General features: G+C 38.9%; 3 protein-coding genes across 5 annotated transcripts in view; 1 reads left to right on the forward strand and 2 right to left on the reverse strand.

The window, feature by feature from the left end:
• Naam (Nicotinamide amidase) overlaps positions 1-7,475 on the reverse strand; it is a 33,817-nt gene extending 26,342 nt beyond the window's left edge. Inside the window, exons 1-3 of the mRNA XM_034980231.2 lie at positions 7,140-7,475; positions 3,354-3,540; positions 2,242-2,346 (exon numbers count right to left, since the gene is read on the reverse strand). Of these exons, the coding sequence (XP_034836122.1) occupies positions 2,242-2,346; positions 3,354-3,540; positions 7,140-7,288 (441 nt within the window). The 5' untranslated portion in view covers positions 7,289-7,475. The remainder of the gene's footprint in view (positions 1-2,241; positions 2,347-3,353; positions 3,541-7,139) is intronic.
• A 383-nt stretch (positions 7,476-7,858) lies between these two features.
• LOC117992166 (zinc finger protein 26-like) lies at positions 7,859-17,685 on the reverse strand. Of its 2 annotated transcripts, XR_011237988.1 has the most exons (9): positions 17,456-17,685; positions 16,893-17,064; positions 16,423-16,515; positions 16,043-16,177; positions 15,555-15,929; positions 14,357-14,457; positions 14,133-14,176; positions 10,534-13,454; positions 7,859-10,008 (listed from the first exon to the last, which is right to left on the reverse strand). XR_011237988.1 is itself a non-coding variant. In XM_069505801.1 (8 exons), the coding sequence occupies exons 1-8, from the start codon at positions 17,533-17,535 to the stop codon at positions 10,609-10,611; spliced, it is 3,846 nt and encodes a 1,281-aa protein (XP_069361902.1). In that variant the 5' UTR covers positions 17,536-17,685; the 3' UTR covers positions 10,053-10,608. The 2 variants fall into 2 exon arrangements, 1 of the variants encoding a protein (XP_069361902.1); XM_069505801.1 differs by lacking the exon at positions 7,859-10,008 and having other exon boundaries at positions 10,053-13,454.
• A 1,024-nt stretch (positions 17,686-18,709) lies between these two features.
• The window catches only part of LOC117992525 (chromatin target of PRMT1 protein-like), a 106,014-nt gene continuing 96,956 nt past the window's right edge, over positions 18,710-27,767 (forward strand). Inside the window, exons 1-5 of one of the 2 annotated variants that reach the window (XR_011237998.1) lie at positions 18,710-19,097; positions 19,381-19,535; positions 20,118-20,216; positions 20,830-21,002; positions 21,962-22,563. Coding sequence is in view for 1 of the 2 variants with exons in the window: in XM_034980236.2 (XP_034836127.1) it covers positions 18,894-19,097; positions 19,381-19,535; positions 20,118-20,216; positions 20,830-21,002; positions 21,962-22,104 (774 nt within the window). In the remaining variant the exon portion in view is untranslated. Of the gene's footprint in view, positions 19,098-19,380; positions 19,536-20,117; positions 20,217-20,829; positions 21,003-21,961; positions 22,577-27,767 lie in introns of those variants that run through there. The other variant, XM_034980236.2, reaches the window with a different exon arrangement.

The following is a 27,767-nucleotide window of genomic DNA, read 5'->3' on the forward strand; positions in this document are numbered from 1 at the left end:
GATTTTTGAAAATTCAACCTAATGGTGAAATAGAGTTTGAATTTTGTGTAGTCTACGCGGGTTTTCTTTGGTTTTGACATGTATCGTCAATTCAGGATCTAACCGAGAGTTCCCTCACTCGAGTTCACTCTGGCCTACGTTTCAGGGCTACGGTAGTTTATGTCAATGCAACTAATTAAGACAGATAAGCAATATCAATAGGTATCAATGTGGTATCAATCGATCAAACAGAGCCCTCGCAACATACGAGTAGGTATCCGTGACGTGCATTCAATGGTAGAATAGTGAGTGTGTGTGTGTGTGTGTGACACGTGCGTAATACGAGAGGACATACACAAACAGGTAGTTCAGTATAGATTGTATTTAGTAGTCACGTGAAAATGTATCGATTTGTTTATATACTTACCCTATAGTTTTTAAAGTAAAGTTTGTAAGTTTGTGAGTTTGCTTGTAGGAAGTACTCTCTGGCACTATTGAAGTAATTTTGTAAATTCTTTTACTAATAGGAAGCTACATTATTCCTGAGAGACAGACCATATTTTAGAATAGAATAGAATAGAATAGAATAGAATAGAATGTTTTTTTATTCATGTAAACTTTTTAAAAGTGCTTATGAATAGTCAGGTAGTTTTAATTTACCACTGGTTCGGAATGCCGTTCCTACCGGGAAGAACCAGCAAGAAACTCGGCCAACAACCAACAAGAAACTTTTATTTTCAATACATTAGAGATCCCTTCGAAAATTGTAAATATGTACAATATATTATGACGTGAATAAAGTCGGAAAAAAATCGTCTCAATTGAGAGCTTCCGTGGCGTGCGCTACGTAAATATGGTACAAACAATTCCTCTCAATCTACCCATGCGAATCCGGGAGGGTCACTAGTCCATTTAGGTACTATATGTACCTACCTACTAGCTGATGCTCGCGACTTCGTGATTTAGGTTTTCAAAAATCCCATAGAAACCTGCGTGCCTGAGTTCTCCAAAATGTTCTCAAAGGTGTGTGAAGTCTGCCAATCCGCACTTAGGTTCCAAGTCGGTAACCCATCTAGTTACAGACTCGGTAACGGGTGCAATCAAGCTCGACTGAGCTGGAATATATCAACGTCTGATCACTTGATATTTCATGTCTCATGACAATATAGCTGGTATTAGCATAACGACCGTCGCATCGGCTTCATTAGGTAAGTCCCTACTTACCTCTTACCCTACCCTACTTACCCACTGATTTATTTAGGCTGTGGCTTTTGGGTTACTACTTAGTACTTACAAAAGAAATGATAGGTTTCCGTGTTCACAAAGTTTTGATTGGCGTAATTTTTAGGGTTCCGTACCTCAAAAGCAAAAAAAGGAACCCTTATAGGATCACTTCGTTGTCTGTCTGTCTGGCTGTCAAGAAACCTATAGGTACATCCCTAGAACTAGAACTGACCTAGAATCAGGAAATTTGGTAGGTAGGTAGGTTTTATAGCACACGTAAGGGGAAAAATCCGGTAACAGTGAACTTGTGGTTACAACACAAAAAAAATTACAATGTGTTCATGAACAAAAAATTAGTATTTTCAACTTTCAAAGTAAGTTGCTATTAGTATACCAAGTGGGGTGTCATATGAAAGGGCTTTACCTGTACATTCTAAAACAGATTTTTATTTATTTTTATACATAATAGTTTTTGATTTATCGTCCAAAATGTCGAAAAAATACGACTGTAATACGGAACCCTCGGTGCGCGAGTCTCTCGCATTAAGCCGGTTTTTTAAACGCATTCTTAATTAAAATTATTGTTTGTAATTTTGGCTTGTTTTTACCCAGCGATATGATATACTACCTTGTATACTTACAGAATAATGACAGGGGATTACTACCCATCCATCCATACTAATATCATAAATGCGAAAGTGTGTCTGTCTGCTAGCTTTTCACGGCCCAACCGTTCAACCGATTTTGATGAAATTTAGTACAGAGTTAGCTTATATCCTGGGGAAGGACATACGGCTACTTTTTATCCCGGAAAAATCCTAAATCCACGCGGACGAATTCACGGCCATCAGCTGGTTACCTATATAATTTACTTTTATTGGAAAACAAGTTTGCACTAAAATTGTTGCATTACACATGCATTCAGTCTCTTAGAAATTACTTAAACTTATAACGAGACAGATTTACTATAGAGGCGCCTATGAGGTGCTTGCCTAGGGCGCTCTCGACATTTAATCCGCCTCTGGTAATAGTACTAACCTCGCTGCCGTCTTGCTGTGCGTTGCACTTGCTGATGTTGAGAGTGCCTGAGATGAAGTCATTCTGCACGTCCACGATCAGGAACGCGCTCACTGGACGCACTATCTGTTGACAATGTTGTGTCATGTAGGCAGAGGCGTCTTTACCTATGGTGCAGGGTGTGCGGCGCACACGGGCGCGGTCTAAGGGGGCGCCGAGCGCCCTCTAATGCGACACCTCCAAAGATGCGTCGATGCCGGCGCTCTCAAAGACCCTGCGCTCGTGTTATGGCCGACGCCGTCATCATTTAAAATTGCACCATTTGCATCCGAATTTCCGTTTGAAAATATAACTGTTAGTATTCCATTTTGATCCTGCTCCTACTAGACTAGAGGGCGCCAGGGTACTGGTTGCACACGGGCGCCACAAGGGCTAGAGACGCCTCTGCATGTAGGCACTACGACTACAGGCAGCAGGTTCAGGACAACTGTCACCCTTCCGCACCGCACCACTAACCGCTCTGTCTTCGGAGAGAGGGTAGAAGTGGCCTTTGTCGTTACGGAATAAAGTACGACAGATCAATCTGAACTCGTCGAGGTTTAGTGTTCAGGCAACTGTTATCGCATTTGTATTTACCGCCTTTTGAAATGGACGTCACGTGGTCTGTTGTGACTTGTGGGGTAGCCATCTTGATTCGATTGTATAAATACGCGTGGTTGATGGTTTTTTAGCCAGTCTCGTTCCGACCCGAGACTCGACGACTATTGAATGCCTTTTTGTGTTTAGGTCGCCATTTTGATCGAGTGGTTGCAATAGCAATTGTGCCCTGATCAAGTTAATATTGCAGTTAGGTTATTATAAACGATAAAAATCTCGATAAGCCGCTGCGCGTCGTGGTTAATATTTAACTTCACTTCTGGTATGTTTATACAACCTTACCACTTTGATCTAATGGTGCCAGCAGAAGGTGAACTCGTCTTTGTCGATGAACCCGTCGTCGTTTTTGTCGAACACTTGGAAGATGTGCCGCGCTCTGTCTTCGGAGAGAGGGTAGATGTGGCCTTTGTCGTTACGGAATAACGCACGACAGATCAATCTGAACTCGTCGAGGTTTAGGGTTCAGGCAATCTTACCACTTTGATCCAATGGTGCCAGCAGAAGGTGAACTCGTCTTTGTCGATGAACCCGTCGTCATTTTTGTCGAACACTTGGAAGATGTGCCGCGCTCTGTCTTCGGAGAGAGGGTAGATGTGGCCTTTGTCATTACGGAATAAAGCACGACAGATCAATCTGAACTCGTCGAGATTTAGTTGTCCATCTCTGTAAAGAAAACTTTAATGAAATCTCCTATACTTTTGCCTTTTGAAGCTTCGAGATGTCTTCTTGTCTAAAATTCCTCAGTGCTTGAAGACGAAAGTCTTCGAACAGTGCGTGTTGCCCGTGATGACTTATAGATCCGAGACATGGTCGCTAACTGTAGGCCTCATAAGAAAGCTCAGAGTCACTCAGCGGGCGATGGAGAGAGCTATATGCTTGGAGTTTCTCTACGTGATCAAATCAAAAATGAGGAGATTCGTTGGAGAACTAGAGTAACCGACATAGCTTAACGAGTAGTCAAACTGAAGTGGCACTGCAGGCCACATTGTTCGGAAAACCGATAGACATTGGGGTCCCAAAGTGCTGGAATGGTGACCTCGCACCGAAAGACGCAGCGTTGGAAGACCCCCCACTAGTTGGACGGACGACATCAGACGAGTCGCAGGGAGTAGCAGGATTCAGGCGGCGCAATACCATCGCGTGTGGAAGTCCCTACAAGAGACCTATGCCCAGCAGTGGATGTCTATTGGTTGACGATGATGATGATACTTTTGACAACAACTTTGGCTAAGTTCGCACAAATTTGCAAAGTGAGATAGGGTAATAGCATGTACCTAGTACTACCTACCTAGGTATTCATTTTTTACTTAAATGTTCAAATTAAAAAATATTTCTGCCATGTAGGCCAACTGGACTCTTACAAGTCAAGATTATACAGCTCATTCGGAAATCCGTTTCTATTGAGAAGAGCCGGCAAGAAACTCGGCAGTTTCAAAATACATGATGCAACATTGTCATGAGAAAATTCATAAATGTTTCTTTATAACTTCAACATACCTAAGTGGTTTTTACTTCCTAATACTTACAAGCATTTACGTAATAGCAATTAATCTAAGTACCTATGTAGTTAGGTATAAAATGAATAAGTAAGTATATTAATCGGAATCAGTAGGTACCCTTATTATAAATGCGAAAGTGTGTTTGTTCGTTGGTTTATTGGTTTGTCCTTCAATCACGTCGCAATGGTGCAACGGATTGACGTGATTTTTGCATGGGTATAGAAAAAGACCTGGAGAGTGACTTAGGCTACTGGCTACTTTTTATCCCGGAAAATCAAGATTTTTAAAAACCTAATTCCACGCAGACGAAGTCGCGGGCATCAGCTAGTAAAAATATATTATACGTATACCTAATCACCATAACACAATACCTATAGTCAAAGGACACAATAGCTCGATAGAGTAAGTCTTGTGTAGGTATAATAATATAATACCTATTCAAGAATAATTTCCGCCACACCTATTAGGTACATTGCATGAACAACAATTCTACTGTAATTTTCTTTTCAAAAATTTGAAACGTTCGTTAATTAAGTTAGAGGCATCCATAGTTATATAATCTATAGTACGCATACTCCGATTGCCATCTCAACCTGTCGCGGACTATAAAAATTATGTGTACGACTTCATCCGCATGGTTATCTAAATATATAAAAGGAAAAGGTGACTGACTGACTGACTGATCTATCAACGCATAGCTGAAATTACTGAACGGATTGGGCTTAAATTTGGCATGCAGATAGCTATTGCCTATTGTGACGTAGGCATCCGCTTAGAAGGGATTTTTGAAAATTCAACACCTAAGAGCGTAAAATAGGGGTTGAAATTTTTGAAGTCCACGCGGACGAAGTCGCGAGCATAAGCTAGCTTGAGAATAATTGTATATTTTGTTTAGGTTTTTCAAAAATGCCATGGCATGGGAATTCTTTGATTTTTCCATGATAAAAAGTAGTATAGCTATCTCCACTCTCCAATGATTCAAACTATCTCTGTACCAAATTTCGGCAAAACCGGTGCCCATTTTCGAAAAAAAAACAGACAGACATACACACATTCGCATTTATAAAATAACTAACTGATGCCCACGACTTCGTACGCGTGGATTTAAGTTTTTAAAAATCCCGTGGGAACTCTTTGATTTTCTGGGACAAAAAGTAGCCTATGTAACTCTCCAGGGTCTTTAACTATACCCATGCAAAAAATCACGTCGAACCATTGCTCTGTTGCGACGTGATTGAGGGACAAACCAACAAACAAACAAACACACTTTCGAATTCATAATTTGGGTAGTGATTATGCTGCCGGAAGTCTTTGTTTCAGCCTTAAGTAATAAAGACCTATCTTGACAGACGGACAAAATAATTCACATAGCTAGATCTGAAGCTAACTATGCAAACAATTAGTGTAGTCTTCGCTACAGTGCTATTATTTCGTAATTGTTCGGCCTTGCATGCAGTACGTAACTTATAAAGACTAGCTTATGCTCGCGACTTCGTCTGCGTAGACTACACAAATTTCAAACCCCTATATCACACCCGTAGGGGTTAAATTTTCAAGAATCCTTTCTTAACCGATGCCTATGTCATAATAGCTATCTGCATGCCAAATTTCAGCCTGATCTGTCCAGTAGTTTGAGCTGTGTGTTGTAGACCAGTCAGTCAGTCACCTATTCCTTTTATATATTTAGAAGATTCAAGTCAAGAGTGAATAGGCATCTTCTAGGCAAGCATGCTCCATCTTAAGCTGCATCATCACTTGCCAGCAGGTCCGATTGCAGTCAAGCACCAGTCTAACAAATTAAATAAAACTCCCCTAGGATATTCCCCCTTCTCTCAGGGTATAACTTTACCGTCCACGGGCCAAGGCATGATAAATAAAGGATGATTTATGCTAGACCATGCCGGGCCCAAGCTGTGCCACACCTAAATAAATAAATGGTTATTGTGGAATATGAGAACTATAAATAATGTTGAATATTTCTTTGCATCATATTTCTCGTTAGCTTATGCCTGCGACGTCTGCATGGAATACACAAATTTCAAACTCCTATTTTACCACATTAGAGGTTGAATTTTCAAAAATCCTTTCTTAGCGGATGTCAATGTCACAATAGCTATCTGCTAAATTTCAGCCCGATCCATCCAGTAGTTTGAGCTGTGCGTTGATAGATCAGTCAGTCAGTCAATCAGCTTTTCCTTTTATATATCTAGATTACTGAGGGTTATGACCCTTTTCATAAATCACATAATGTTAACTCTACTATTTTTTTAATAATGATTCTTAAATTCTAAGACCCTTCTGATACACCTCGACTGGTAGTGTGAAGTGTTATGTTTAACAATTACCTATTATTATTAGTGATAATATCTAGAACCAACTCTTTAAGGCATGGAGGAAACAAAAAAGTCAAACTTAGGCTTTAAAAATTCTCACCCATCCAGTTATCAACTTAAGTTTATGTTACTTAACTAGCATGAACACTATAGTAACACGCAGTATGCGTTTTCGCAACTAGGCTCTCATAAAAGCTTTAAACGTTGAATAATCTAATAAGTATACCTATTATAAGTAAAAGTAGAAAGTTTTAATGGCATAACAACATCCAGCTTATCAGCTTATACTGTTGGGATAGAAACTTGAGATTTAGCAAGTGGTTTCTCTCTGTAACTTAAAACCCCATTAAGAAAGAGTTTCCAGAACTTATACCTAAGCGAAGATGGGGGCTAGGGTCAGTTAATCATTCAAAAAGTTGAGTAATCATACCCATCCTTGTCGAAAGTTTCGTAACATGCGTCCATATCGAACAAGCTGTTTACGTCCACTGAGCACTGGTTAGCAACCTCCGACATCGTTGGTTGGATCGAACTGAGCCGCCAGCCAAAGCTGCGCCCGTTTATAAGGCATTCGAGCATGCCTGCGCCGAAACTTGCTTACTACACCAAACAGATACGAAAAATCCCAGATATCACACCGAAAAACCACTTTCATTGAGCCTGCCACATGCATACTGGTTCTCGCTAGACCGGCTGATAAGAATTTACCGTTTTATGTGATCTTTTCAGTGAAATAATTATGAAATTCATGATTCATTCAGAGGCACCAATCCTGCAATCCACCGTGCAATCTTTCTTGAAGTTTGAACTTGAAGAGGTCATTTGTCAATATGACAATGACAATTTACAATTATTGACAGCTATCTATGGCTAGCCCAGGCTACTCAGAATAAGGACTACTAGAAGTAGCCCTATTGTGACACTTACTGATAGAGCGAGATATAGATTTAGAACGTGACAAAATGATTATGTCTTGTCCTTATCACCGTGGCCACTTTTTTGTTTGCCAAAATGTATTTGTACGTAAGTATTTGGCGAACAACGTGAAGTGAGGTTATGCTGAATCAAGTATTGTAAATAAATAATTGATTCGTTCTGTTGTTTTTGGTTTTGAAGTTATTGTGCAATAGTGGGTTGCAGTATACTAGGCTACAATAGCCGAAGCGAACGTAAAATAGACGGAATAACATTTCACAAAATAAAATAAAATAAAATAAAAATCTTTTTTATTCGAATAAACTTTTACAAGTACTTTCGAATAGTCGGATGCATCTACCACTGGTTCGGAATGCCTTTCCTACCGAGAAGAACCAGCAAGAAACTCGGCGGTTGCTCTTTTCAAATATTTTAGGTACAAGATTATGCCATGTATAAAATAGTATTTGCAGTCTTGTGCGTCGCCGGAACGAGCTGCAGGTCAAATCCACGCTCTTTTATCATTTAGATAATCTTCAATTGTGTAATATGCTTTTTTCAGGAGCATATTTTTAACAGATTTTTTAAACTTGTGCAAAGGTAAGTCCAAAATAAACACAAGCAAATACCTCTGCTTGAGCGAGAGGGACTGAGGGGGCCACCGGCCATGTTAGTTGCATATGACATATCTGTGCCAGGCTAGCTGTGACGGCAATGTTAGTTCCGATTTTCGCCACGCGCCAAGATAGCCTTGTCGCACTGTAATTCTTGGATGAATAATGCTGTAATTACACTCCTCACTCAGAATAATATTCAATATTCATTCACAGACCAATATAAATAATGTTCTTTTTTTATGTTCTGTCTGTGGGCATGGCATGGCGTGTACGCCACTAACGTCTACTTTATACAAGTTCGCTGGACTTGCGATTGCCGACCAACTTGATTTTACGTCAGCTTTCTATTGGGTTCCGTAGTAGTCCGTACCCAAGGATAAAACGGGACCAAAACCGTGATAGTTTAAATTTTCACAGATTATATATTTCTGTTGCCGCTATTACACCAAATACTAAAAACCAGAATAAAATTAAATGCAAAGTAACTTGAGTTTATCGTTGATGGCTAGAACACAGGTAGGTACCTACCTACTCTTTATTCTCTCTCCTATATTCCGAAGTGACGGCGGCGTGGAAACCCGACACGACCGGAGAGAGATCAGGCACAGGACCAACGGCTTTACGTACTCTCCGAGGCACGAAGTGTGTGTAACACCATCAACTTCGCAATCCCGGGTTGCCGTTGAGAATTTCTTGTCAGAAAACCCCAATAACTTATGAGGATGACCCGGGACCTCATGCTCCGCCGCCGAGTAGCCACGGCTCCAACAGGGCAGTTAACTAGTTTTTATTTCGATGACCATAGTCGAGATGTTAGTCCTTGACTAAGATCTCATCCTGGTAAGCAATGGTCTAAAAATATAGGTACCTACGCGTTTAGAACGGGTTAGATAAAACTGACTCCTTGTAAGTTACGCGACAGGTCGATATTACAATAATTGGGGTATGAGACAGGAGGACGCTCCGCACATCATTCGCGCTATCCCGCACTGGGTTTTAACACGGGGGCTGTGCGGATGGTCCCTACCTCGATTGCCATCTCAACTTGTCGCGTACTATACTTGTCAGTCTACTACTACAGTCAGTACCTACTAATCGGTTTCCGACATCGCAACGGAAAGCGTCGTCGCTTGGCGGCACGGCTTTGCCGATAGGGTGCCGACTAGGCACGGTCAGTCTCCACAGTCCCTGGTCGCGACCAGCCCCCCGATTGTGTAAGAATAACCATTTCATGGCTATCGCAATCGCAATTTGATTGGTTGATTCGCTGTTTACATTTTTTCACAGCCAATCAAAGGGCAGAATTTCTTGACGATTGCGATAGCCATGAAATGGTTATTCTTACACAATTTTGGGGGCTGAACAGACCGAGCGCGTTTCACTAACACCACGCTTACTAATCACTACACCATGGAGATCGTCAAACCTATAAAAACTACGGTAGGTAGGTACCTAAAGAATATATCACAAAATATAATAAACAGGTTTAATCGTTAAGTATATTTTAATTATTATTATGTCACGTTAAATCATCTGTAGTCGCGGTCAGATCGTAGAGTTGCCTATTTCATGTAATATAGTCAACAAGCACTGACCCATAGATTTAATACACTATACACACTATACACGATACACTTACCTAGTATCGTGGCAACCCCCTGATAGACACCTTTAAACTTTTAAACTTTAAGGGCGTCTGTCAGGGCTACACTCACATACAAATACTTTTCGGACGAATAATAATATTATATAGCGTCTTCATTAATAGCATAGGTATGTTCCAAAAGGTTTATACCTATGCTATTAATGTAGACTTCGTGTCCAACTCGCACTTGGCTGACTTTTGATGACAGGGATTGAACTCCCGATACCTATCTAATTAGTAATTACAAATTAACTTGCCATATCTATTTTTTTTAATGATGAACAAAATAATATCATAATCGTAAAAAAAAGTATAAAACTGATTCTTGTATGGTACAACGCTCAAGCACACAGAGGCCATCGTAGTGTGCGTCAATACTTCACCGTTCTACGATCGAGTACATTTTAATTTGCGCTAAATGGTTCTCAAAGCGGGCGCGTCGTACCCAGACCCTCCAACATACACTCTACACAAAGCACACCACTCGCTGTCTGTTGTACACTTCTTCTCCTGAGCCTTTTCCGGCGGCGGAGTGAGACATGCGGCTCACGAACATGATAACATTTAGCTATTCAGTATTCACTAGTGATAGTGTGAGTTCTTATATTATGCTTCATTAGATTACTTTTATCTGCACATTTGTATTCGCATATCTTACAGGAATATGGCCTATCACCAGTGTGGGTTCTCATGTGCGTCACTAGACGGCTATTTCTTGCACATTAGTAACTGCATAATTTACCCGAGAAAGGTTTTATACCAGTGTGGGTTCTCATGTGCGTCACTAGATTACCACTTGTTGTACATTTATAATCACATAACTTACACGCGAAAGGTTTTATACCAGTGTGGGTTCTCATGTGCATCACTAGAAGGCTATTTCTTGTACATTTGTAATCGCATAACTTACACGCGAAAGGTTTTATACCAGTGTGGGTTCTCATGTGCCTCACTAGATTACCACTTGTTGTACATTTATAATCACATAACTTACACGCGAAAGGTTTTATACCAGTGTGGGTTCTCATGTGCATCACTAGATGGCTATTTGTTGTACATTTGTAATCACATAACTTACACGAGAAAGGCTTAATACCAGTGTGCGTTCTCATATGCATCACTAGAGAGATATTTTGTGTACATTTGTAATCGCATAACTTACACGCGAAAGGTTTTATACCAGTGTGGGTTCTCATATGCCTCACTAAACTGCTATTTTGTGTACATTTGTAATCGCATAACTTACACGAGAAAGGTTTTATACCAGTATGGGTTCTCATGTGTGTCACTAGATTACTATTTGTTGTACATTTATAATCACATAACTTACACGCGAAAAGTTTTATACCAGTGTGGGTTCTCATGTGCCTCACTAGATGGCTATTTGTTGTACATTTGTAATTACATAACTTACACGAGAAAGGCTTTATACCAGTGTGGGTTCTCATATGTGTCACTAGATTACTATTTGTTGTACATTTGTAATCACATAACTTACACGCGAAAGGTTTTATACCAGTGTGGGTTCTCATGTGCCTCACTAGATGGCTATTTGTTGTACATTTGTAATTACATAAATTACACGCGAAAGGTTTCATACCAGTGTGGGTTCTCATATGTGTCACTAGATTACTATTTGTTATACATTTGTAATCACATAACTTACACGCGAAAGGTTTTATACCAGTGTGGGTTCTCATGTGAGTCACTAGGTTACTATTTGTTGTACATTTGTAATCGCATAACTTACACGCGAAAGGTTTTATACCAGTGTGGGTTCTCATGTGCCTCACTAGATGGCTATTTGTTGTACATTTGTAATCACATAAATTACACGCGAAAGGTTTCATACCAGTGTGGGTTCTCATATGTGTCACTAGATTACTATTTGTTGTACATTTGTAATCACATAACTTACACGCGAAAGGTTTTATACCAGTGTGGGTTCTCATGTGAGTCACTAGGTTACTATTTGTTGTACATTTGTAATCGCATAACTTACACGCGAAAGGTTTTATACCAGTGTGGGTTCTCATGTGCCCCACTAGATGTCTATTTGTTGTACATTTGTAATCACATAACTTACACGAGAAAGGCTTTATACCAGTGTGGGTTCTCATATGTGTCACTAGATTACTATTTGTTGTACATTTGTAATCACATAACTTACACGCGAAAGGTTTTATACCAGTGTGGGTTCTCATGTGCCTCACTAGATGGCTATTTATTGTACATTTGTAATCACATAACTTACACGAGAAAGGCTTAATACCAGTGTGGGTTCTCATATGCGTCACTAGACTGCTATTTTGTGTACATTTGTAATTGCATAACTTACACGAGAAAGGTTTTATACCAGTATGGGTTCTCATGTGTGTCACTAGATTACCATTTTGTGTAGATTTGTAATCGCATAACTTACACGCGAAAAGTTTCATACCAGTGTGGGTTCTCATGTGCGTCACTAGCATACTATTTCTTGTACATTTGTAATCACATAAATTACACGCGAAAGGTTTCATAACAGTGTGGGTTCTCATGTGCGTCACTAGGTTACTATTTGTTGTACATGTGTAATCACATAAATTACACGCGAAAGGTTTCAGACCAGTGTGGGTTCTCATGTGCGTCACTAGGTAACTATTTCTTGTACATTTGTAATTACATAAATTACACGCGAAAGGTTTCATACCAGTGTGGGTTCTCATATGTGTCACTAGATTACTATTTGTTGTACATTTGTAATCACATAACTTACACGCGAAAGGTTTTATACCAGTGTGGGTTCTCATGTGAGTCACTAAGTTACTATTTGTTGTACATTTGTAATCGCATAACTTACACGCGAAAGGTTTTATACCAGTGTGGGTTTTCATGTGCCTCACTAGATGGCTATTCATTGTACATTTGTAATCACATAACTTACACGAGAAAGGCTTAATACCAGTGTGGGTTCTCATGTGCGTCACTAGGTTACTATTTGTTGTACATTTGTAATCACATAACTTACACGAGAAAGGTTTTTTTCTAGTGTGAATTCGCAAATGCGTCTTCAACACACTTGGATATTTACATTTGTACTGGCAAATCTTGCAAGTGAACCGTGTTACTTCAGCGTGAGTCTTTATATGTTTAACTAAGAAACTTTTTCGACAAATTAATATTTTGCGACAAATATCACAAACAAAAATTTCCTCAGTGTGTGAACTATTTTGTAACGAACATTGTGTATTAATGACATTCCTCAAACAATCAGTTTCACTTTGTACAGATTTCGATACAATTACTTTCACTGTACTAGTGTCTGGTTCAACATATTCTGTTGTAGAGACGTCATCCTGATTTGTTGCCTGATAACAGATATCTTTAGATACAATGTTTTGATTTAAACAAGACCTAACAGCTGTTCCGTCTCGTCTTGGAACAACTTTCTTAGAGAAAACATCATATAATTTGACAAAACAATCTGTTAATTTGTTGTAACGGCAACTGATGGTTGTATCGGCTTCTTCAGTTGAAGGCACTTTTATTACGTTACTTGTCGCTAGACTCGCGGGCAGAGGAACGACTGAAATGAAACATTTTAACTATTACCTATTGTATAACACTGAAAATTAAATTTTTTTTTATTTATTAGCGAATATATTATGTATACAAGAGTTAATATAGTTCCATAATAATACTTTTTGGTGCTGGTGCCAATTAGCTTTAGGTGCGCGAATCGTCTAGACTTCATATTTTTATGAGACTCTACAATGGCACCTCATTGGCACCGACCCCAAAAAATATTGTTATGGAACTATATTAACTCTTGTATACATAATATATTCGCTAATAAATTAAATAATTTTTTTAATTTTTAGTGTTTGTGTATTGAAGTCGGTTTTAATTTTTTTTGTAAAAAAAATTTATTTCACAATTTTAAGTGGCCCCATGGTATTAAAATATGCTATGCCTGGTTAAAAACCTACTGTTTACTAAGCTATTACACTGATCGCGAGCGATATACTCTTATCCATTGAGGAGTTCCATTATCTATCTTCGAAGATCTTCGTCAGATGTTCACCAAATTTATATGGGACCACATCGAAAGTATACCCTTTCAAACAAAAAAGAATTTTCAAAATCGGTCCAGGCGTCTTCGAGTAATCGGGTAACATACATTAAAAAAAAAAAGATTCCGACGAATTGAGAACCTCCTCCTTTTTATAAGTCGGTTAAAATTATAAATAACGCCGTATCTTACCTAAGGTTTGAGCAGAATGTGCCGAAGGGCTGGGGCCTGCCTGCCTGTGAAATAATCAGAATGTATCTAGAGTGTACTGGGAAGCACCAGCCAGCAAGTAGCTGTACTGCATATTATAGCAGGTTAGAGAAAGGGAAAGAGTATTATGATTTCTGATATGAGTGTATTCTAATTTCTAACTGTAACTTGAACTAAACGTTATTGGTACTGGCAGGTATACTGACTTGTTCCCAGTGATGAGTGAAGAGTGTGAATTGCTAGAGCTCACAGCTGTATGAGGCTGGCATACTTGTGACGTGTCACATTCAGCATCACTGTCACCGTTCTGCCAAATACAAAAAAATAGTGTAACTTTAACACACGATTGAAGTATAACTAACAATAGTGAGGGATTCCATATTTAATGTTAAAGCTAGGTTAAGATTAAAATGTATGGCAATAACTAAAAAACATCTCGGCCAAGAAGCTGCTGCTGTTCCTGGCGGCAATCAGTATTGGACGGGAACTGTAAAATGGAGGCGATCACAATAGATCGTCAACAGTCAAAAAGATACAGAGTCTGGAAGAGCCCTGCACAGCCGCCAATCACCAAGAAGAACAAGAATAGCACTAACTACTTGATACCAAGTCAGCGGAAGTGCCGTGTGAATGTTACTTCCACTGAAAATAATCTGCAAGCTATCTCTCAAGTCACACAGAAAGAATTTTTTTACTTCAAAAATTCATTCCCTCCCACAAATAAACAAGCTACGCACAATAGACGAAAACGTTTAAGTGCGGAAACCAGCCCAGAATGAAGAAGTAAACAAGCTAAGTATGAACTTACAAGTTGATGAAAGTGTATGTCGGAGAACAAGGGGATGGCCGACATCAGAAGGTAGTAATTTCAATTACAATCATTGTAATACTCACTTATCCCACGTGAAAACCACTAGCGTAACGTAACGTAGGTAAACCTAACCCTACCTAGCGACCGGCTCCACCATGTCCCCATACCGGTCCCAGACCAACCAGCTAACCTAGCACACCACAATTAGTTCAATTAACATCAACTACAACAATCACGTTTGTCTAATACAAATTGGAACGATACAAAAGGACTCACCCGATAAACAACCTGTCTAGATTGCCAAAACACACTCACAGCAACCTTTCAGAACCTAGTAGTATAACCTCAAACAACTGAAACCACATTAGGTCACACCGACAATGATAATAATAAAACCTACAGTACGACCCACATAGTATCCACTGAGAAGCGCCTCTGGCCGAAGCCAAACGAATAATGTCTCGTGACACACTGCACATCCGCTTTTATAATCTCACAATGACGGTGGGGCGATGACGTGATGTTCAATGAGCAAAGTGTTTACAATTAAATGGCGGCGAGCCTACATGTATAATAATGGAAAACTATCTCACCTCGACATTTGCACTCATATGTTTCATTTTGAGAGTTTTGTAAAGAGCTTCATCAATTGCTCTTGCTTCTGCCATAATGCTATAGTCGGATATGTCTTCATCATTTGAAGTTACAAGCTCATCTTTTATATTGTCTGCATTGTTGTCATCTTCATTGACCACATCTATGTCCTCATCAACCGACATAGAGTCATCACTTTCTTCAATTTTCACTATAACTTGGTGGCATGTTTGCTCTAATTCGGTTTGTTTGTCTTCTGAGGACTGTTCTAATATGTGTAAGTCACAGTGGTCAGGTCCTAGCGTTGTCAACACCATATTACTTTTTAGTTGGTGCTTTGTGCGGTTTATCATTTGGATATGTTGTTGTGTTATCTGTTGAGGGAAAAGTTAAATGTTTAATGCGTACAGTACAAAAATATAGAAATAATAAAAGTTCAAGAGCAAAGCTGCAACTACTAAGTTCACATTATGTGTTAAGTACTCACTAATTCATGTTTTCCAACTAACTCCATCATCAATGCACGAGCTCTCAAGCTCTTGTCTCTAAATCTACTAAAGTTTATCAATCTCTGAGCACATTGTACACAAAGTGTCTGTTTTAGGTTTCCTAGATCACACAGCTGAAACAACACATACTTAAAGTAATCAGACATTCCTTAAATAATCCTGGTTTGCTGTGCACTGTTTACAGATTTATCAAAAGCATTTGACAGTGTACAGCGAGGTATGTTCAATCTAGGGATTTAACTTTAATATACATGGCTCTATCCTGTGTGTGTATACAATATACATGGCTCTATCCTATGTGTGTATACAACACATACAGAGATAGATGATATATAGATGTCATAGATTAACAACTTACAGGATATCCGGTTAACTTTTTATATGCTTCGTCCAATTTGTGTTTATTCATTAGAAACAGCTTGCTGTCAGTGTCTAGGCATATCATGCAAACCTGTAAATACATATGTAACTAGTTACTTCTACATTACTGTTTCCATACTTTGTTGCAACAGTTGAGGAAAAAAGAGATAAAGTACAATGCTCATATAGTATGGGAAATACCCCAGGCCCAGCGCAAACGAAATGTAACTCAAAGTATAGGTGTACATGAGTGAATAAATACTGCATAGGGGGTATCATCGAGATTATTAGTGCTAGTTCCTTCTACACTTGTGTTTCCATACAATGCTGCAACAGGTGAGGAGAAAAGAAACAACTTGTGTTGAGACCCAATGTGTCTTAGCTCCTTCTTCTTACAGCCACACTTGATCGGATTTAGTTACTTTTGATCTTACAACTAACAATACATAACATGATGTTATGAGTTACCTGCACCATTGAAGGAATAGCACCAGTACCAATTTGCCTTAAGCCACTTTCCGTTTCATAAATGTCATCATGTAGAAAGTGCTGCGAGCAGACCACAGCAGAGCCTGGTAGGTTATCCTGTTTGCTGAGCGCTCTGAGCCAAGCAGCACGGAGAAGCGCTTCACTGGGGAAACTGGAAATTACCTTTTATGTTATCATAACAAGCCCATAGTATTTGTTTTTCACAGTAGAACCACCTATACATACTCATGTTCTATATAAGTACAGTAATCAGTTATAATTTAAATACCTACACACACGAACACACACACATTTTAAAACCACTTGAATGCTCTTGCTTTGCTGCAAGTGGGCTGCAGGACAGTGTTTCAAGGAGCACCAGCGTGACTAGGTGATCTGGTCTATATTACTTTACTCTATGGTGATCAGTACTGACTGACTAATGCTCAGACTGGCTCAGACCAGCAGTCAGCACAGAACTACAGCAGACTACACAAGTGAGAACTCGACTATGGTTACGATTACTTGCGAGGTTAAATCATCATGACTATGACTGTACTCACCCATGAAAACTAATCTCCTTCCCTGTTCCCTCTGATACATTGTCTGAAGTATTTATGCAGAAAGGCACACAACACCGCATTTTCGATGTTTATTGTTTTGCCATGAATCTCAAGCTCGAACCAGTATTATAAACACACCCTACACAGCTCGAGATAAATCACTAATTAACCAAAAAAAGGAAATAGGTAAATATTAAATTTAATTTTTTATAATTTTTAGCTGATGCGTGCTGATGGTATATTTTCTGTGGTAACCACAGACCAATAACATATAGGATATTCTGGTATAAATATTTTTATTTTATTTCGGCTGACGTCGAAAATATGACATCGATAATGAGCTTTATACACTAGTCCATAGATAATATACTAATATGCACTAGTCTGTGCTTGAGAATGACCCAAAGAATTTCTAAGTACTACTTGAATGATCCCATAGAATGACACATACTAATTTCCATTTCATTTTTTTTTTCATTTTCATTCAGCTCCTATATTTTTATCTCTCCTCAGCTCTATGAACAAGCGCCCATCGACATAGGAGGTAAAAATTCTGTTGTTGTTGTTATTTGAATTCTTTGCAAGCGCCATTTTGCCCAAAGAATTTCTAAGTACTACTTATTATTTTGCCTCAGAAAAAGGACTATTAGAAGTAGCCCTATTGTGACACTTACTATTAGAGCGAGATAGCTAAATGCATTTAAGCTCTTATTAGAACGTGACAAAATGATTATGCTTGTCCTTATCACCGTGGCCACTTTTTTTTGTTTGCCAAAATGTATTTGCACGTGAGATTTTAACAAACAACGTGAAGTGAGGTTATGTTGACTCTAGTATTGTAAATAAATAATTGATTCGTTTTGTTGTTTTTAGTTTTGAAGTTATTGTGCAATGGTGGGTTGCAGTATACCAGGCTACAATAGCCGAAGCGAACGTAAAATAGACAGAATAACATTTTACAAGTAAGTAGGTATCTCTGCTTGAGCGAGAGGGACTGAGGGGGCCATGCTAGTTGCTATCTGGAAATATGTGCATTTTGCAATGCCGTGCTGTGCATCTGTGTCACAGATCTGTGTCGTGTCTGTGTACATCATCGTGCCTTTGATAATCTATGGTGCCTATGTTCCCCGCATGGATCCATAGATCTAAGAATTCCCCGCATGGTTCCACTGTTTTTCCGCATCTATGGGCCAGAACTGACAGCTGTCTAATTTTCATGTGTCAAAATAATCAGCCATAATCAGCGGTGTTTGCGAAACGAGCGGCGTTGTCAAGAAGTACTATTTGCGTTTGATTACGTTATTTACTTTCACAAATAACTTGATAATTCCTTCGATATGAGCAATATTCATTGATTTACGTACAAAAGTTTGACTATACACAGTTGGATTAATATTTGGCGAGGAAATCTTTGCGCGGTTTTTGTGGGTAACCAAACATGGTTATAGAAAAGTTGCATGGTTTGCAAGCTACAGGCATCAGTTTAAATGATCGTTTCACTATGTTTGCGGCGGCTGCCCCTGTCGCTCGAGTGCCCAGGCAGCGGAGGCGATCTACGGGGCTGTTCTCCTTTGGCCAAGAAATAAGCAACAGAGATATCATCGACCAAATTGCTCAACGATTAGGACAGCAGTCCAAGAGGGTAAGTTTATAAAAACCGCACACAAGGGTTCCGAGTACCATAGTACAAGAAATACCATTTTCATTTTATTTTTGTGATGTAACCACAAATTAACGGTTTTCGGATGTTTCCCTTTACTTTGCTATAAGACTACTTGCCATATTTTATGATTCTAGATCAACGGGAAGTACCCTATAGGCTTAGATTCTCTTCATGGGTCTTAGACACCAGACAAATGAAGTAATCCTATAAGGGTTCCTTTTGAGGTATGGAACCCTAAAAAACAAAATTTTATCGATTGCAGGATGCAGTCAGACAGCGGCTAGGCATCCCTGCACTCAGACGTTACGGCAGTGCAAGCAGTTTGCCAGGGCTCCGCAGGTCAAACAGTTTCAGCAACCTGAGTGAGCGCAGCGTGCAGAGCAGGACACCTTGGCGGCAAAACAATGGCAACTTGACGTAAGTTGATTTATTTCAACCAAATGTGCGCTAAAGCGGCTCCAAACACCGCGCGTAGGTCGCAATGAAGCGCCGCGTGAGGATCAAGGAATCAGCCTACTCCTGCCCATAGAACTGTGACTCCAGTAGTTGTAAAACAGCTAAATCAGTCTGCAGTGGATTTAAAAGTCTTAAGATATTTAACACTATTTATTTTTATTTTATTTTTAATTTTATTGAACCACCAACAGAATTATACAAAAAAAATTACATTATTTAAACCTAGGTGTTAAGTTTAAAGTTATTATATAATTAAAATTATGGGCGGCTACTGCATGCAAATTTAGACTGATAAGTCTTGCGTAGTAAGAACTTAGAATTAACAGCTTATGAAAGAAACACAAAGGTAAGAAAAAAAAGATAGTGTAAGAAGACATAAATTCAACCGTAAAATGCTTGACATCTCCCAATTTTTTTTTTTAAATTTTCTAATTTATTGCAGAACAAACCAATAGTAATATCTCTAGCTGACAATTCCCTGTATAGTCTGCTATATTACATAGACTTGTTAAGTCAGTGTTGTGATATAGTATTGTCTAACAGTAGGTCAGCGTCGTTCAGCAGCCTGTCTGCGGGCGTGTGGCGCGGACGCGGCTTCCGGCGCCGCGGCGGCCGCTTGGGACTCATGCGAGGCAGGATGAGGTACTACTACATACATACTAAGGACTTGCTGGAATGGTGTTCCAAATCTTAGCGGTTCGATTTAGAAATGAGGAGGCAAATCGCTTCGTACGTATCCGTGGAATTTTGACTACGTACGTACGTACTACCTTGGCGATGCCTTGCAGTACAATAGTATAAAGGTGAAGGAGGAACCAGGTCGAAAAGTTCTTCGGCACAATATCAAACTGGTTGGGTTGTCCTTCAATCGCGCTGCAACGGATCAACGTGAATTGTTTGCAGTGATATAGTTAAAGATCTGAAGAGTGGTATACACTATTTTGATCTCGGCAAATCAAAGGGTCCTGCTGGTTTTTTCAAACCTAAATCATCATGGACATCCACTAATAAGTATATAAATTAAAAATATAATATTATAAAGAGGTTAAGTTTGTTTGTAGGGGGTAATCTCTGGAACTACGGTACCGATTTTGGAAATTCTTTCACCAGTAGAAAGCTACATTATTCTGGAGTTACATAGGCTATATTTTATTTTAAAAAAATTAGAGATCCGTACGAAAATTGTAATTACAACATTAAACTTAGCGGGGGCGAGTCGCTAGTTAATGATAAAGTGAATTGTTACCCTTGACAGAGCCCGCGGCGGTAGGCAGCAAATTGTGGGCAGGATGCGTGGGCAGGGACGCGGGCAGGCGCGGGGGCAGCAACGAATGCTCCGTGGGCAAATGGGGCAAAACGGGCGGGGACGGGCGCGCGGACAGAATATGCGCGGGACAGCGCGAGGCCGTGGACGAGGGGTCGGAAGAGGTTAGTAGTATGAGTTAGTAGTAGAGCCGCGATAGCCTAGTATTTGGCAGGTCGTGGGTTCGATCCAGGGCACGCACCTCTAACTTTTTGGACTTCTATATGCATTTTTAACCGACTTCAAAAAAAGGAGGAGGTTCTCAATTCGTCGGAATCTTTTTTTTTTTTTTAAAGCAATTAAGTACCACTTGCTTTTGGGGCAAAGGATCCTGAGGAAACCTGCATGCCTGGGAGTTCAAAGGAGTGTGAGATCTCTGACAGACCACGTGCAATTGCGTCGAAATATTGACAAATAAAATATCAAATTATAAGAATTTATTTATTTAAATAACTAAGTACAGTTTAGCTCTCTGGAATCTGACCCCTAAACTAGGAAATCCCGTGTCTTAGGGGCCAGGGCCTTCCCAAACATAGAATATGAATAGTTAATAATTTACAGCAAGGTATTACAACTATTACACAATATAACAGTTTGTTCCGGCGCTTCTTTTGCTTGTTCTCAGGTGGAAGAAGCGCCGGAACAACCAGCTCTTATCTTTAAGTTGTGATGTGTGGCATAATTTGTATTAATAAACGTCTTTTCTTTCTTTCTTTCTTTCTTTCTATTTAAAACTAGATGATGCCCGCGACTTCGTCCGCGTGGATTTAGGTTTTTAAAAATCCCGTGGGAACTCTTTGATTTTACGGGATAAAAAGTAGCCTATGTCCTTCCCCCGGATGCAATCTATCGCTGTACCAAATTTCGTCAAAATCGGTTGAACGGATGGGCCGTGAAAGGCTAGCAGACAGACAGACAGACACACTTTCGCATTTATAATATTAAATATGGATAAATAAATAAATACAACACAAGGTTTAAGCGAGGCACAAACTATGGGACGCGTCCGTAAGCTGTGGCTAAAAACCGTGGCATGACATGTACCTGTTATGTACATTATTATATGACATGACGTATCTATCAGGTGTCGGCATCACCAGACAGCAGAATCCAGTTCCAACAAAGGAAGAGTTGGATCTGCAGCTGGACCAGTACATGGCCAGCACCAAGACTGTGCTGGACAAAGAGCTGGATGCCTATATGAAGAATGCAATGGACCTGGAATAACCCACACTGTTGTGTTTAGTGCTTAGTGTTTAGTGCTGTTTGGTGTGCATACAAGACATGGTTTTTTTACTGCTATGAATACTCATAGCAACTTTAGAGTATTCACATTTTAATTTTAATAAAAACTTGAAAAGTTTTACTTAAAATGTGTTTTCAGGAATTATTCGAAGGAAATCAGAGTAGTTAGATATCACGATTCTTACTAAGTCTATGTTTTGATTAAAATTTAATCAAGCCGTTGGTCCAGTAATACCACTTTTATACGTTACGTCGATGTACTTGCGCAGAAACATTATTTTGAATGGCGCGAAAATATCTCAGCCAACCTGGTTGTTGCCTATACAACATGTTTTGTACGCGCGTATTATGAACGAGATAGCACGAGTGTCTGTTATTCTTGTTTCAAACCTTAACGTCAAGCAATAAGGTCTGTATTTCATTGGTGTACATTCGGTTTTAGTCGGCACTAGTTTATGCTCGCGACTTCGTCCGCGTGGACTACACAAATTTCAAACCGCTATTTCACTCCCTTAGGGATTGAATTTTCAAAAATCCTTTCTTAGCGGATGCCTACGTCATAATAGATAGCTGTATGCCAAATTTCAGCCCGATCCATGTAGTAGTTTGAGCTGTGCGTTGATAGATCAGTCAGTCACCTTTTCCTTTTATATATTTAGATTAGGTTGCGCTTATCGGCGCAAACGAATTTTGCCGATCCGACTTATACAGTGCGACAAGGCTCTTTTGGCGCGTGGCGAAAATCAGAACTAACGCCGCCATCTTGTGAAGTGTCACACTATCCCCTTAAATATGCAGTGTTGCTAAGTAAACAATCTGAAATTCACTGTTTTTGTTAATTATTAGACCCATTCCATATACATAACATCACAATATATCTTGATATTATATAAATGTCTCTGCATCTTATAGCTATATTTAGCACTAGGTAAATATAGTGTTTAAGCAGGTAAACATGATAAGTTCCAAGTCCATAGCCTAGTCCATTTTTCATTCAGTTAAAATTAGATAAAACTTACTCAATTTTCGACATTGACATTTTCAATATATTCCGTAAAATTGAGATTTTATTTGCTGGCAGCATTTGTTCTACAATTACGCCCCCTTGTCAATGTCATTCAAGTGCCAAAAGAGCCTTGTCGTCACCTTGTCGTACTGTTCCTATAGTATGCACATCATTAAGCTTAAAAATAAATAAATTAAACTGTACAAAGGTACAATATACTTATGTGCAGACGTAGATAGAATAATAGGTAGATTGAAGTACTGTGTAACCGCGTATGAGATAGCGATAGCACGACGTAACGATGAATAACACGACAATTATTACCATTGTTTAGTAGTCAATATTTGTATTAACCGATCAACAATATTTGTATTAAACGTTTTTCATGTGAAAACAAGTAAATAACTCATGAGAAATACAATTACGCCACGAATTCTCAAAGTTTGTTTCGCAACTAAAGTTGCATGCCTTGTATGTAAGTTGTATGTATTCTTGAAAAAAACCAGTTACACGATAAGGGACAAAAAATAGGTTAGCTGCGTCTCTGTTTATCACATTAGTAACTTTATCTGTGCTCTCTTTTTAGTGTGAATTAGAAAGCAAACGTTCCTGTATCTACCTTTATTACTCTATCTACGTGTGCAGATGACAAAGACTCTATTTTTTTTTGCTCTTAGGCTTTGGGTTCTAGTCCTTTAAGCCTAAAGCTAAATGACAGTATAAGATAAGTTAATTGTAATTTGTAATGTAAGATAAAGGTTTTTTTTTTTGTAATAAACAGTACATAATTAATACAAGAGTGTTGTTGAGTGATTAATACAATTACGAAATTAAATGTAAAATTTTTTGACTAGCTCGCAAGTTGATGCGCGTGGATTTAGGTTTTTGAAAATTGCCTGGGAACTTTGATTTTCCGGGATAAAAATAAGTGCCTATGTCACTCTTCAGGTCTTTAACTATACCCATAACCCATTCAAAAAAGCACACCGATCTATTGCTCCGTTGCGATGTGATCGAAAGGTAAACGAATAAATAAACCAGCAAACACATTTGCATTTATAATAAAACTAGTTTTTAAAAATCCCGGGGGGACTCTGATTTTCCGGGATGAAAAGTAGCCTATGTTACACTCCGTCCTGTCAACTCGTATGTACGTTTTGAGTAATTATATATCACTTGCTTTAACGGTGAAGGAAAACATCGTGAGGAAACCTGCATGCCTGAGAGTTCTCCATAATGTTCTCAAAGGTGTGTGAAGTCTACCAATCCGCACGTGGACAGCGTGGTAGACTATGGGCAAAACCCTTCTCTCTCAGGAGACAACTCGGAGAGGAGACCCATGCTCTGTAGTGAGCCGGCGATGGGTTGATCACGATGATGCATTTCAGCCAATGGCAATGGTGAGAGAGTCAGCCAATCAACTGATGCGATTGTCACACTGTTGCTATCAAACCACGATGCTAGGCTCCGTGGGCGCCCGTTGGCAGTTTGTCCGACCTAGGGCTCGTTTCCACCTAAGCGGAGCGGAGAAATGTGTTCAGTCGACTAATTCGATTCTTAATAGAAGACGTGAAAAAATTATCACCTCATCTTTTGAGAATCTGGTCGAAAGAACCCTCTGCTCTGCTTAGGTGATACCGGACCTTAACTGTTTTAAAGTTTACTGAGTGATTTAATGTTATATAACTATGCATAATTATTATTAAAGGTCTGAACGCACATATCTGCGCTGCGTGACGCGACGCGGTACCGCCTTGCTCCATATTTACCGCGCCGCATCGCACTACGTCGCTTAATTGCGCTTTGCTCCATACAAACTCATATAAACTATATATTTTGATGTGCCGCGTCGCGTCGCGCAGCGCAGCCTAAGTTCGTTTGGACCATTAGGGTGCCTGTCCACTGAAACGGAGTGGAGTGGAGATGTGTTTAGCAGACTAATTAGATGGTCGCTGAATAACGTGATATTTTTATTCCGTCATCTGATAAAACTCTGATTAATCAACTATAAATATCTGCGCTGCGCACCGCTTCAGTGGACAGGCATCCTTAGTCTTAAACTATAAAGAAATTAACAACTCCAAGCATTTCTTAATATTGTTGAATGTCAACTTAAGTTACGTTATATAGGATGCCTTTTAAAATACCAGTACACTCTTATTTAGTTTACATCTAATAAACTTTCAGGTTCATTTTAAAATCACACTTATGTCAAAAGGTTATTTGAAAAATCTTGTTTTTTTATTTGTCTATATGTCACTTAATACATTATCAAAAAAATGTAAGAGAGGGTATTTTAAGAGCATCCTGTATAATTTCCATGTGAATTTTAAAATAAGTAAATAAACAGCTTTATCGTCCCCTCTATGTAAAATAAAACGCTCACAGCAAAATAAGCATGTTTGCTAATATTATATTTTTACATAGGTAAAGTAACTATTCAACTAAAAATCTTTTATAACGACTATTATAAGGCGATCGCATACCGACTCGTAAGACGCTCGAACAGTGCATATTTTACTAAAAAAACCGGCCAAGTGCGAGTCAGGCTCGCGCATCGAGGGTTCCGCACTACAGTGGTATGTTTTCGACATTTTGTACGATAACTCAAAAACTATGGTGCATAAAAATAAATAAAAATCTGTTTTAGAATGCACACCTTTCATATGATAACCCCACTTGATATAGTTATCTTACTTCGAAAATTGAAAATACTAATTATTAGTTTGACCACAATTTTTTTGTTTGTTTGATATAACCACAAATTCACGGTAATCAGATTTTTCCCCGAATGTCTGCTACAAGACCTACCTGCCTGCCAGATTTCATGAATCTAGGTCAACGGGAAGTACCCTGTAGGTTTCTTGACAGACCGACAGACAGACAACAAAGTGATCCTATAAGGGTTCCGTTTTTACTTTTGAGGTAGGTACGGAACCCTAAAAATTACGAATCGAAGTCAAAGTCAAAGTCAAAGTCAAAGTCAAATGATTTATTCAAAATAGGTAATAAATTACTCTTATTGATTGTCTGGTATAGTGTTAGATTTGTAAGATAATATAGTGGTGATAATTATAACGCAAACTTAAAACTAAAGCTACGAGGGTTCCAAACGCGCCCAGGTCTGAGAAGAGCCCACAACAAACTCAGCCGGGTATTCTTTTTATTATCACCACTTTACAAATTTATTGAAACTTATTAGAACTATCACAAAGTCGTTAAGCAACTCATTCCCAAGCTTGCTTATCATTTAAATAATCCTTTACATTGTAATAGGATTTTTCAATTAGTTTACGTTTTATGAAAACTTTGAACTTGTTGAGAGACATCTCCAATATGTCTTCTGGAAGCTTATTATAGAAACGTATGGAATTACGAGCAAATGAATTGCTAACTTTACTGAGCCTAGAGGCGGGAATTACAAGTTTATTTTTATTTCTAGTATTTATATTATGACAGTCACTTTTTTTTTTAAATTTATTTATGTTTTTATGTACGTACAGTAAATTTTCAAAAATATATTGATTATGCACTGTCATAATTTTAACTTCCCTAAATTTAGTTCTCAGCGACTCTCGTGGCCCCATACTGTATATGGCTCGAACAGCCCTTTTCTGCAGCACAAAAATAGAATTAATATCAGCAGCATTACCCCATAATAATATACCATATGACATAATGCTGTGAAAGTAACTAAAATATACTAGTCTCGCAGTTTCTATGTCTGTCAACTGGCGAATCTTTTTTACCGCATATGCGGCAGAACTAAGTCTGTTCGATAAGTTATTTATATGAGAGATTAAAGACGGCCATATAGTCCACGACAGGTCGTGATGGCAATCGGGTATGAGGCGGCGGGACCTACCGTATAGTGACAGAAACGACAGACAGACAAACAACGAAGTGATCCTATAAGAGTTCCTTTTTCCTTTTGAGGTACGGAACCCTAAAAAGTAATGGTCGTTATAAACTACAATCATAACCTGCAAGTGCCTCCTCACAATTTGTGTTTTTTTTTGTAAAACTTATTTTTTAGACATCGGACTCGAGTCTTTGAAGTTTAATTCGATGTAAGTAACATTGTAAATATTAATTATTAGTTAAAGAATAAAGTTTTTCGTTCGCATTAATTTTTTTTCTGTATTTTATACCTATAATAAAACTGTTAATGGTCGATTTCTGTACATCTAAATAGGTAGGTATATAAAAGGAAAAGGAAAAGGCGACTGGCTGACTGACTGACTGATCTATCAACGCACAGCTCAAACTACTGGATGGATCGGGCTGTAATTTGGCATGCAGTAAGGCGTATATCCGGCTAAGAGAGGATTTTTGAAAATTTAACCCCTAAGGGGGGGGGGGGGTTTGAAATTTGTGTAGTGCACGCGGACGAAGTCGCGAGCACTTAATAAATATATTTAAGCTAGCTAGTTAAATATATTTTGAAAATTTTAATCGGTGCAAACAGTATTATCGATATAGACCGCAAAACAGTTTTTTTTGGAATTTTTGTCTGTGCGCGCATCACGCGAATATTACTGAACGGATTTAAATGAAATTTAGTACAGTGGTAACTGATACCCCGGGTTAACATATAGGGTAGTTTTTATCCCGAAAACAATTAGGGATTTGTCGGGAT

The sequence above is a fragment of the Maniola hyperantus genome, chromosome 21, assembly GCF_902806685.2.
Source record: "Maniola hyperantus chromosome 21, iAphHyp1.2, whole genome shotgun sequence".
In the NCBI taxonomy this organism is placed as follows: domain Eukaryota; kingdom Metazoa; phylum Arthropoda; class Insecta; order Lepidoptera; family Nymphalidae; genus Maniola; species Maniola hyperantus.

Excerpts from the sequence above, each read along its gene's own strand:
- LOC117992166 (XM_069505801.1), bottom strand. The coding sequence starts at position 17,535 with ATGCGGTGTTGTGTGCCTTTCTGCATAAATACTTCAGACAATGTATCA. Across the intron at positions 15,930-16,042 it reads TAGTTGGAAAACATGAATTA|ATAACACAACAACATATCCA; the intron begins GTGAGTACTTAA and ends TTCCCTCAACAG. Across the intron at positions 13,455-14,132 it reads ACATTCTGCTCAAACCTTAG|TCGTTCCTCTGCCCGCGAGT; the intron begins GTAAGATACGGC and ends GTTTCATTTCAG.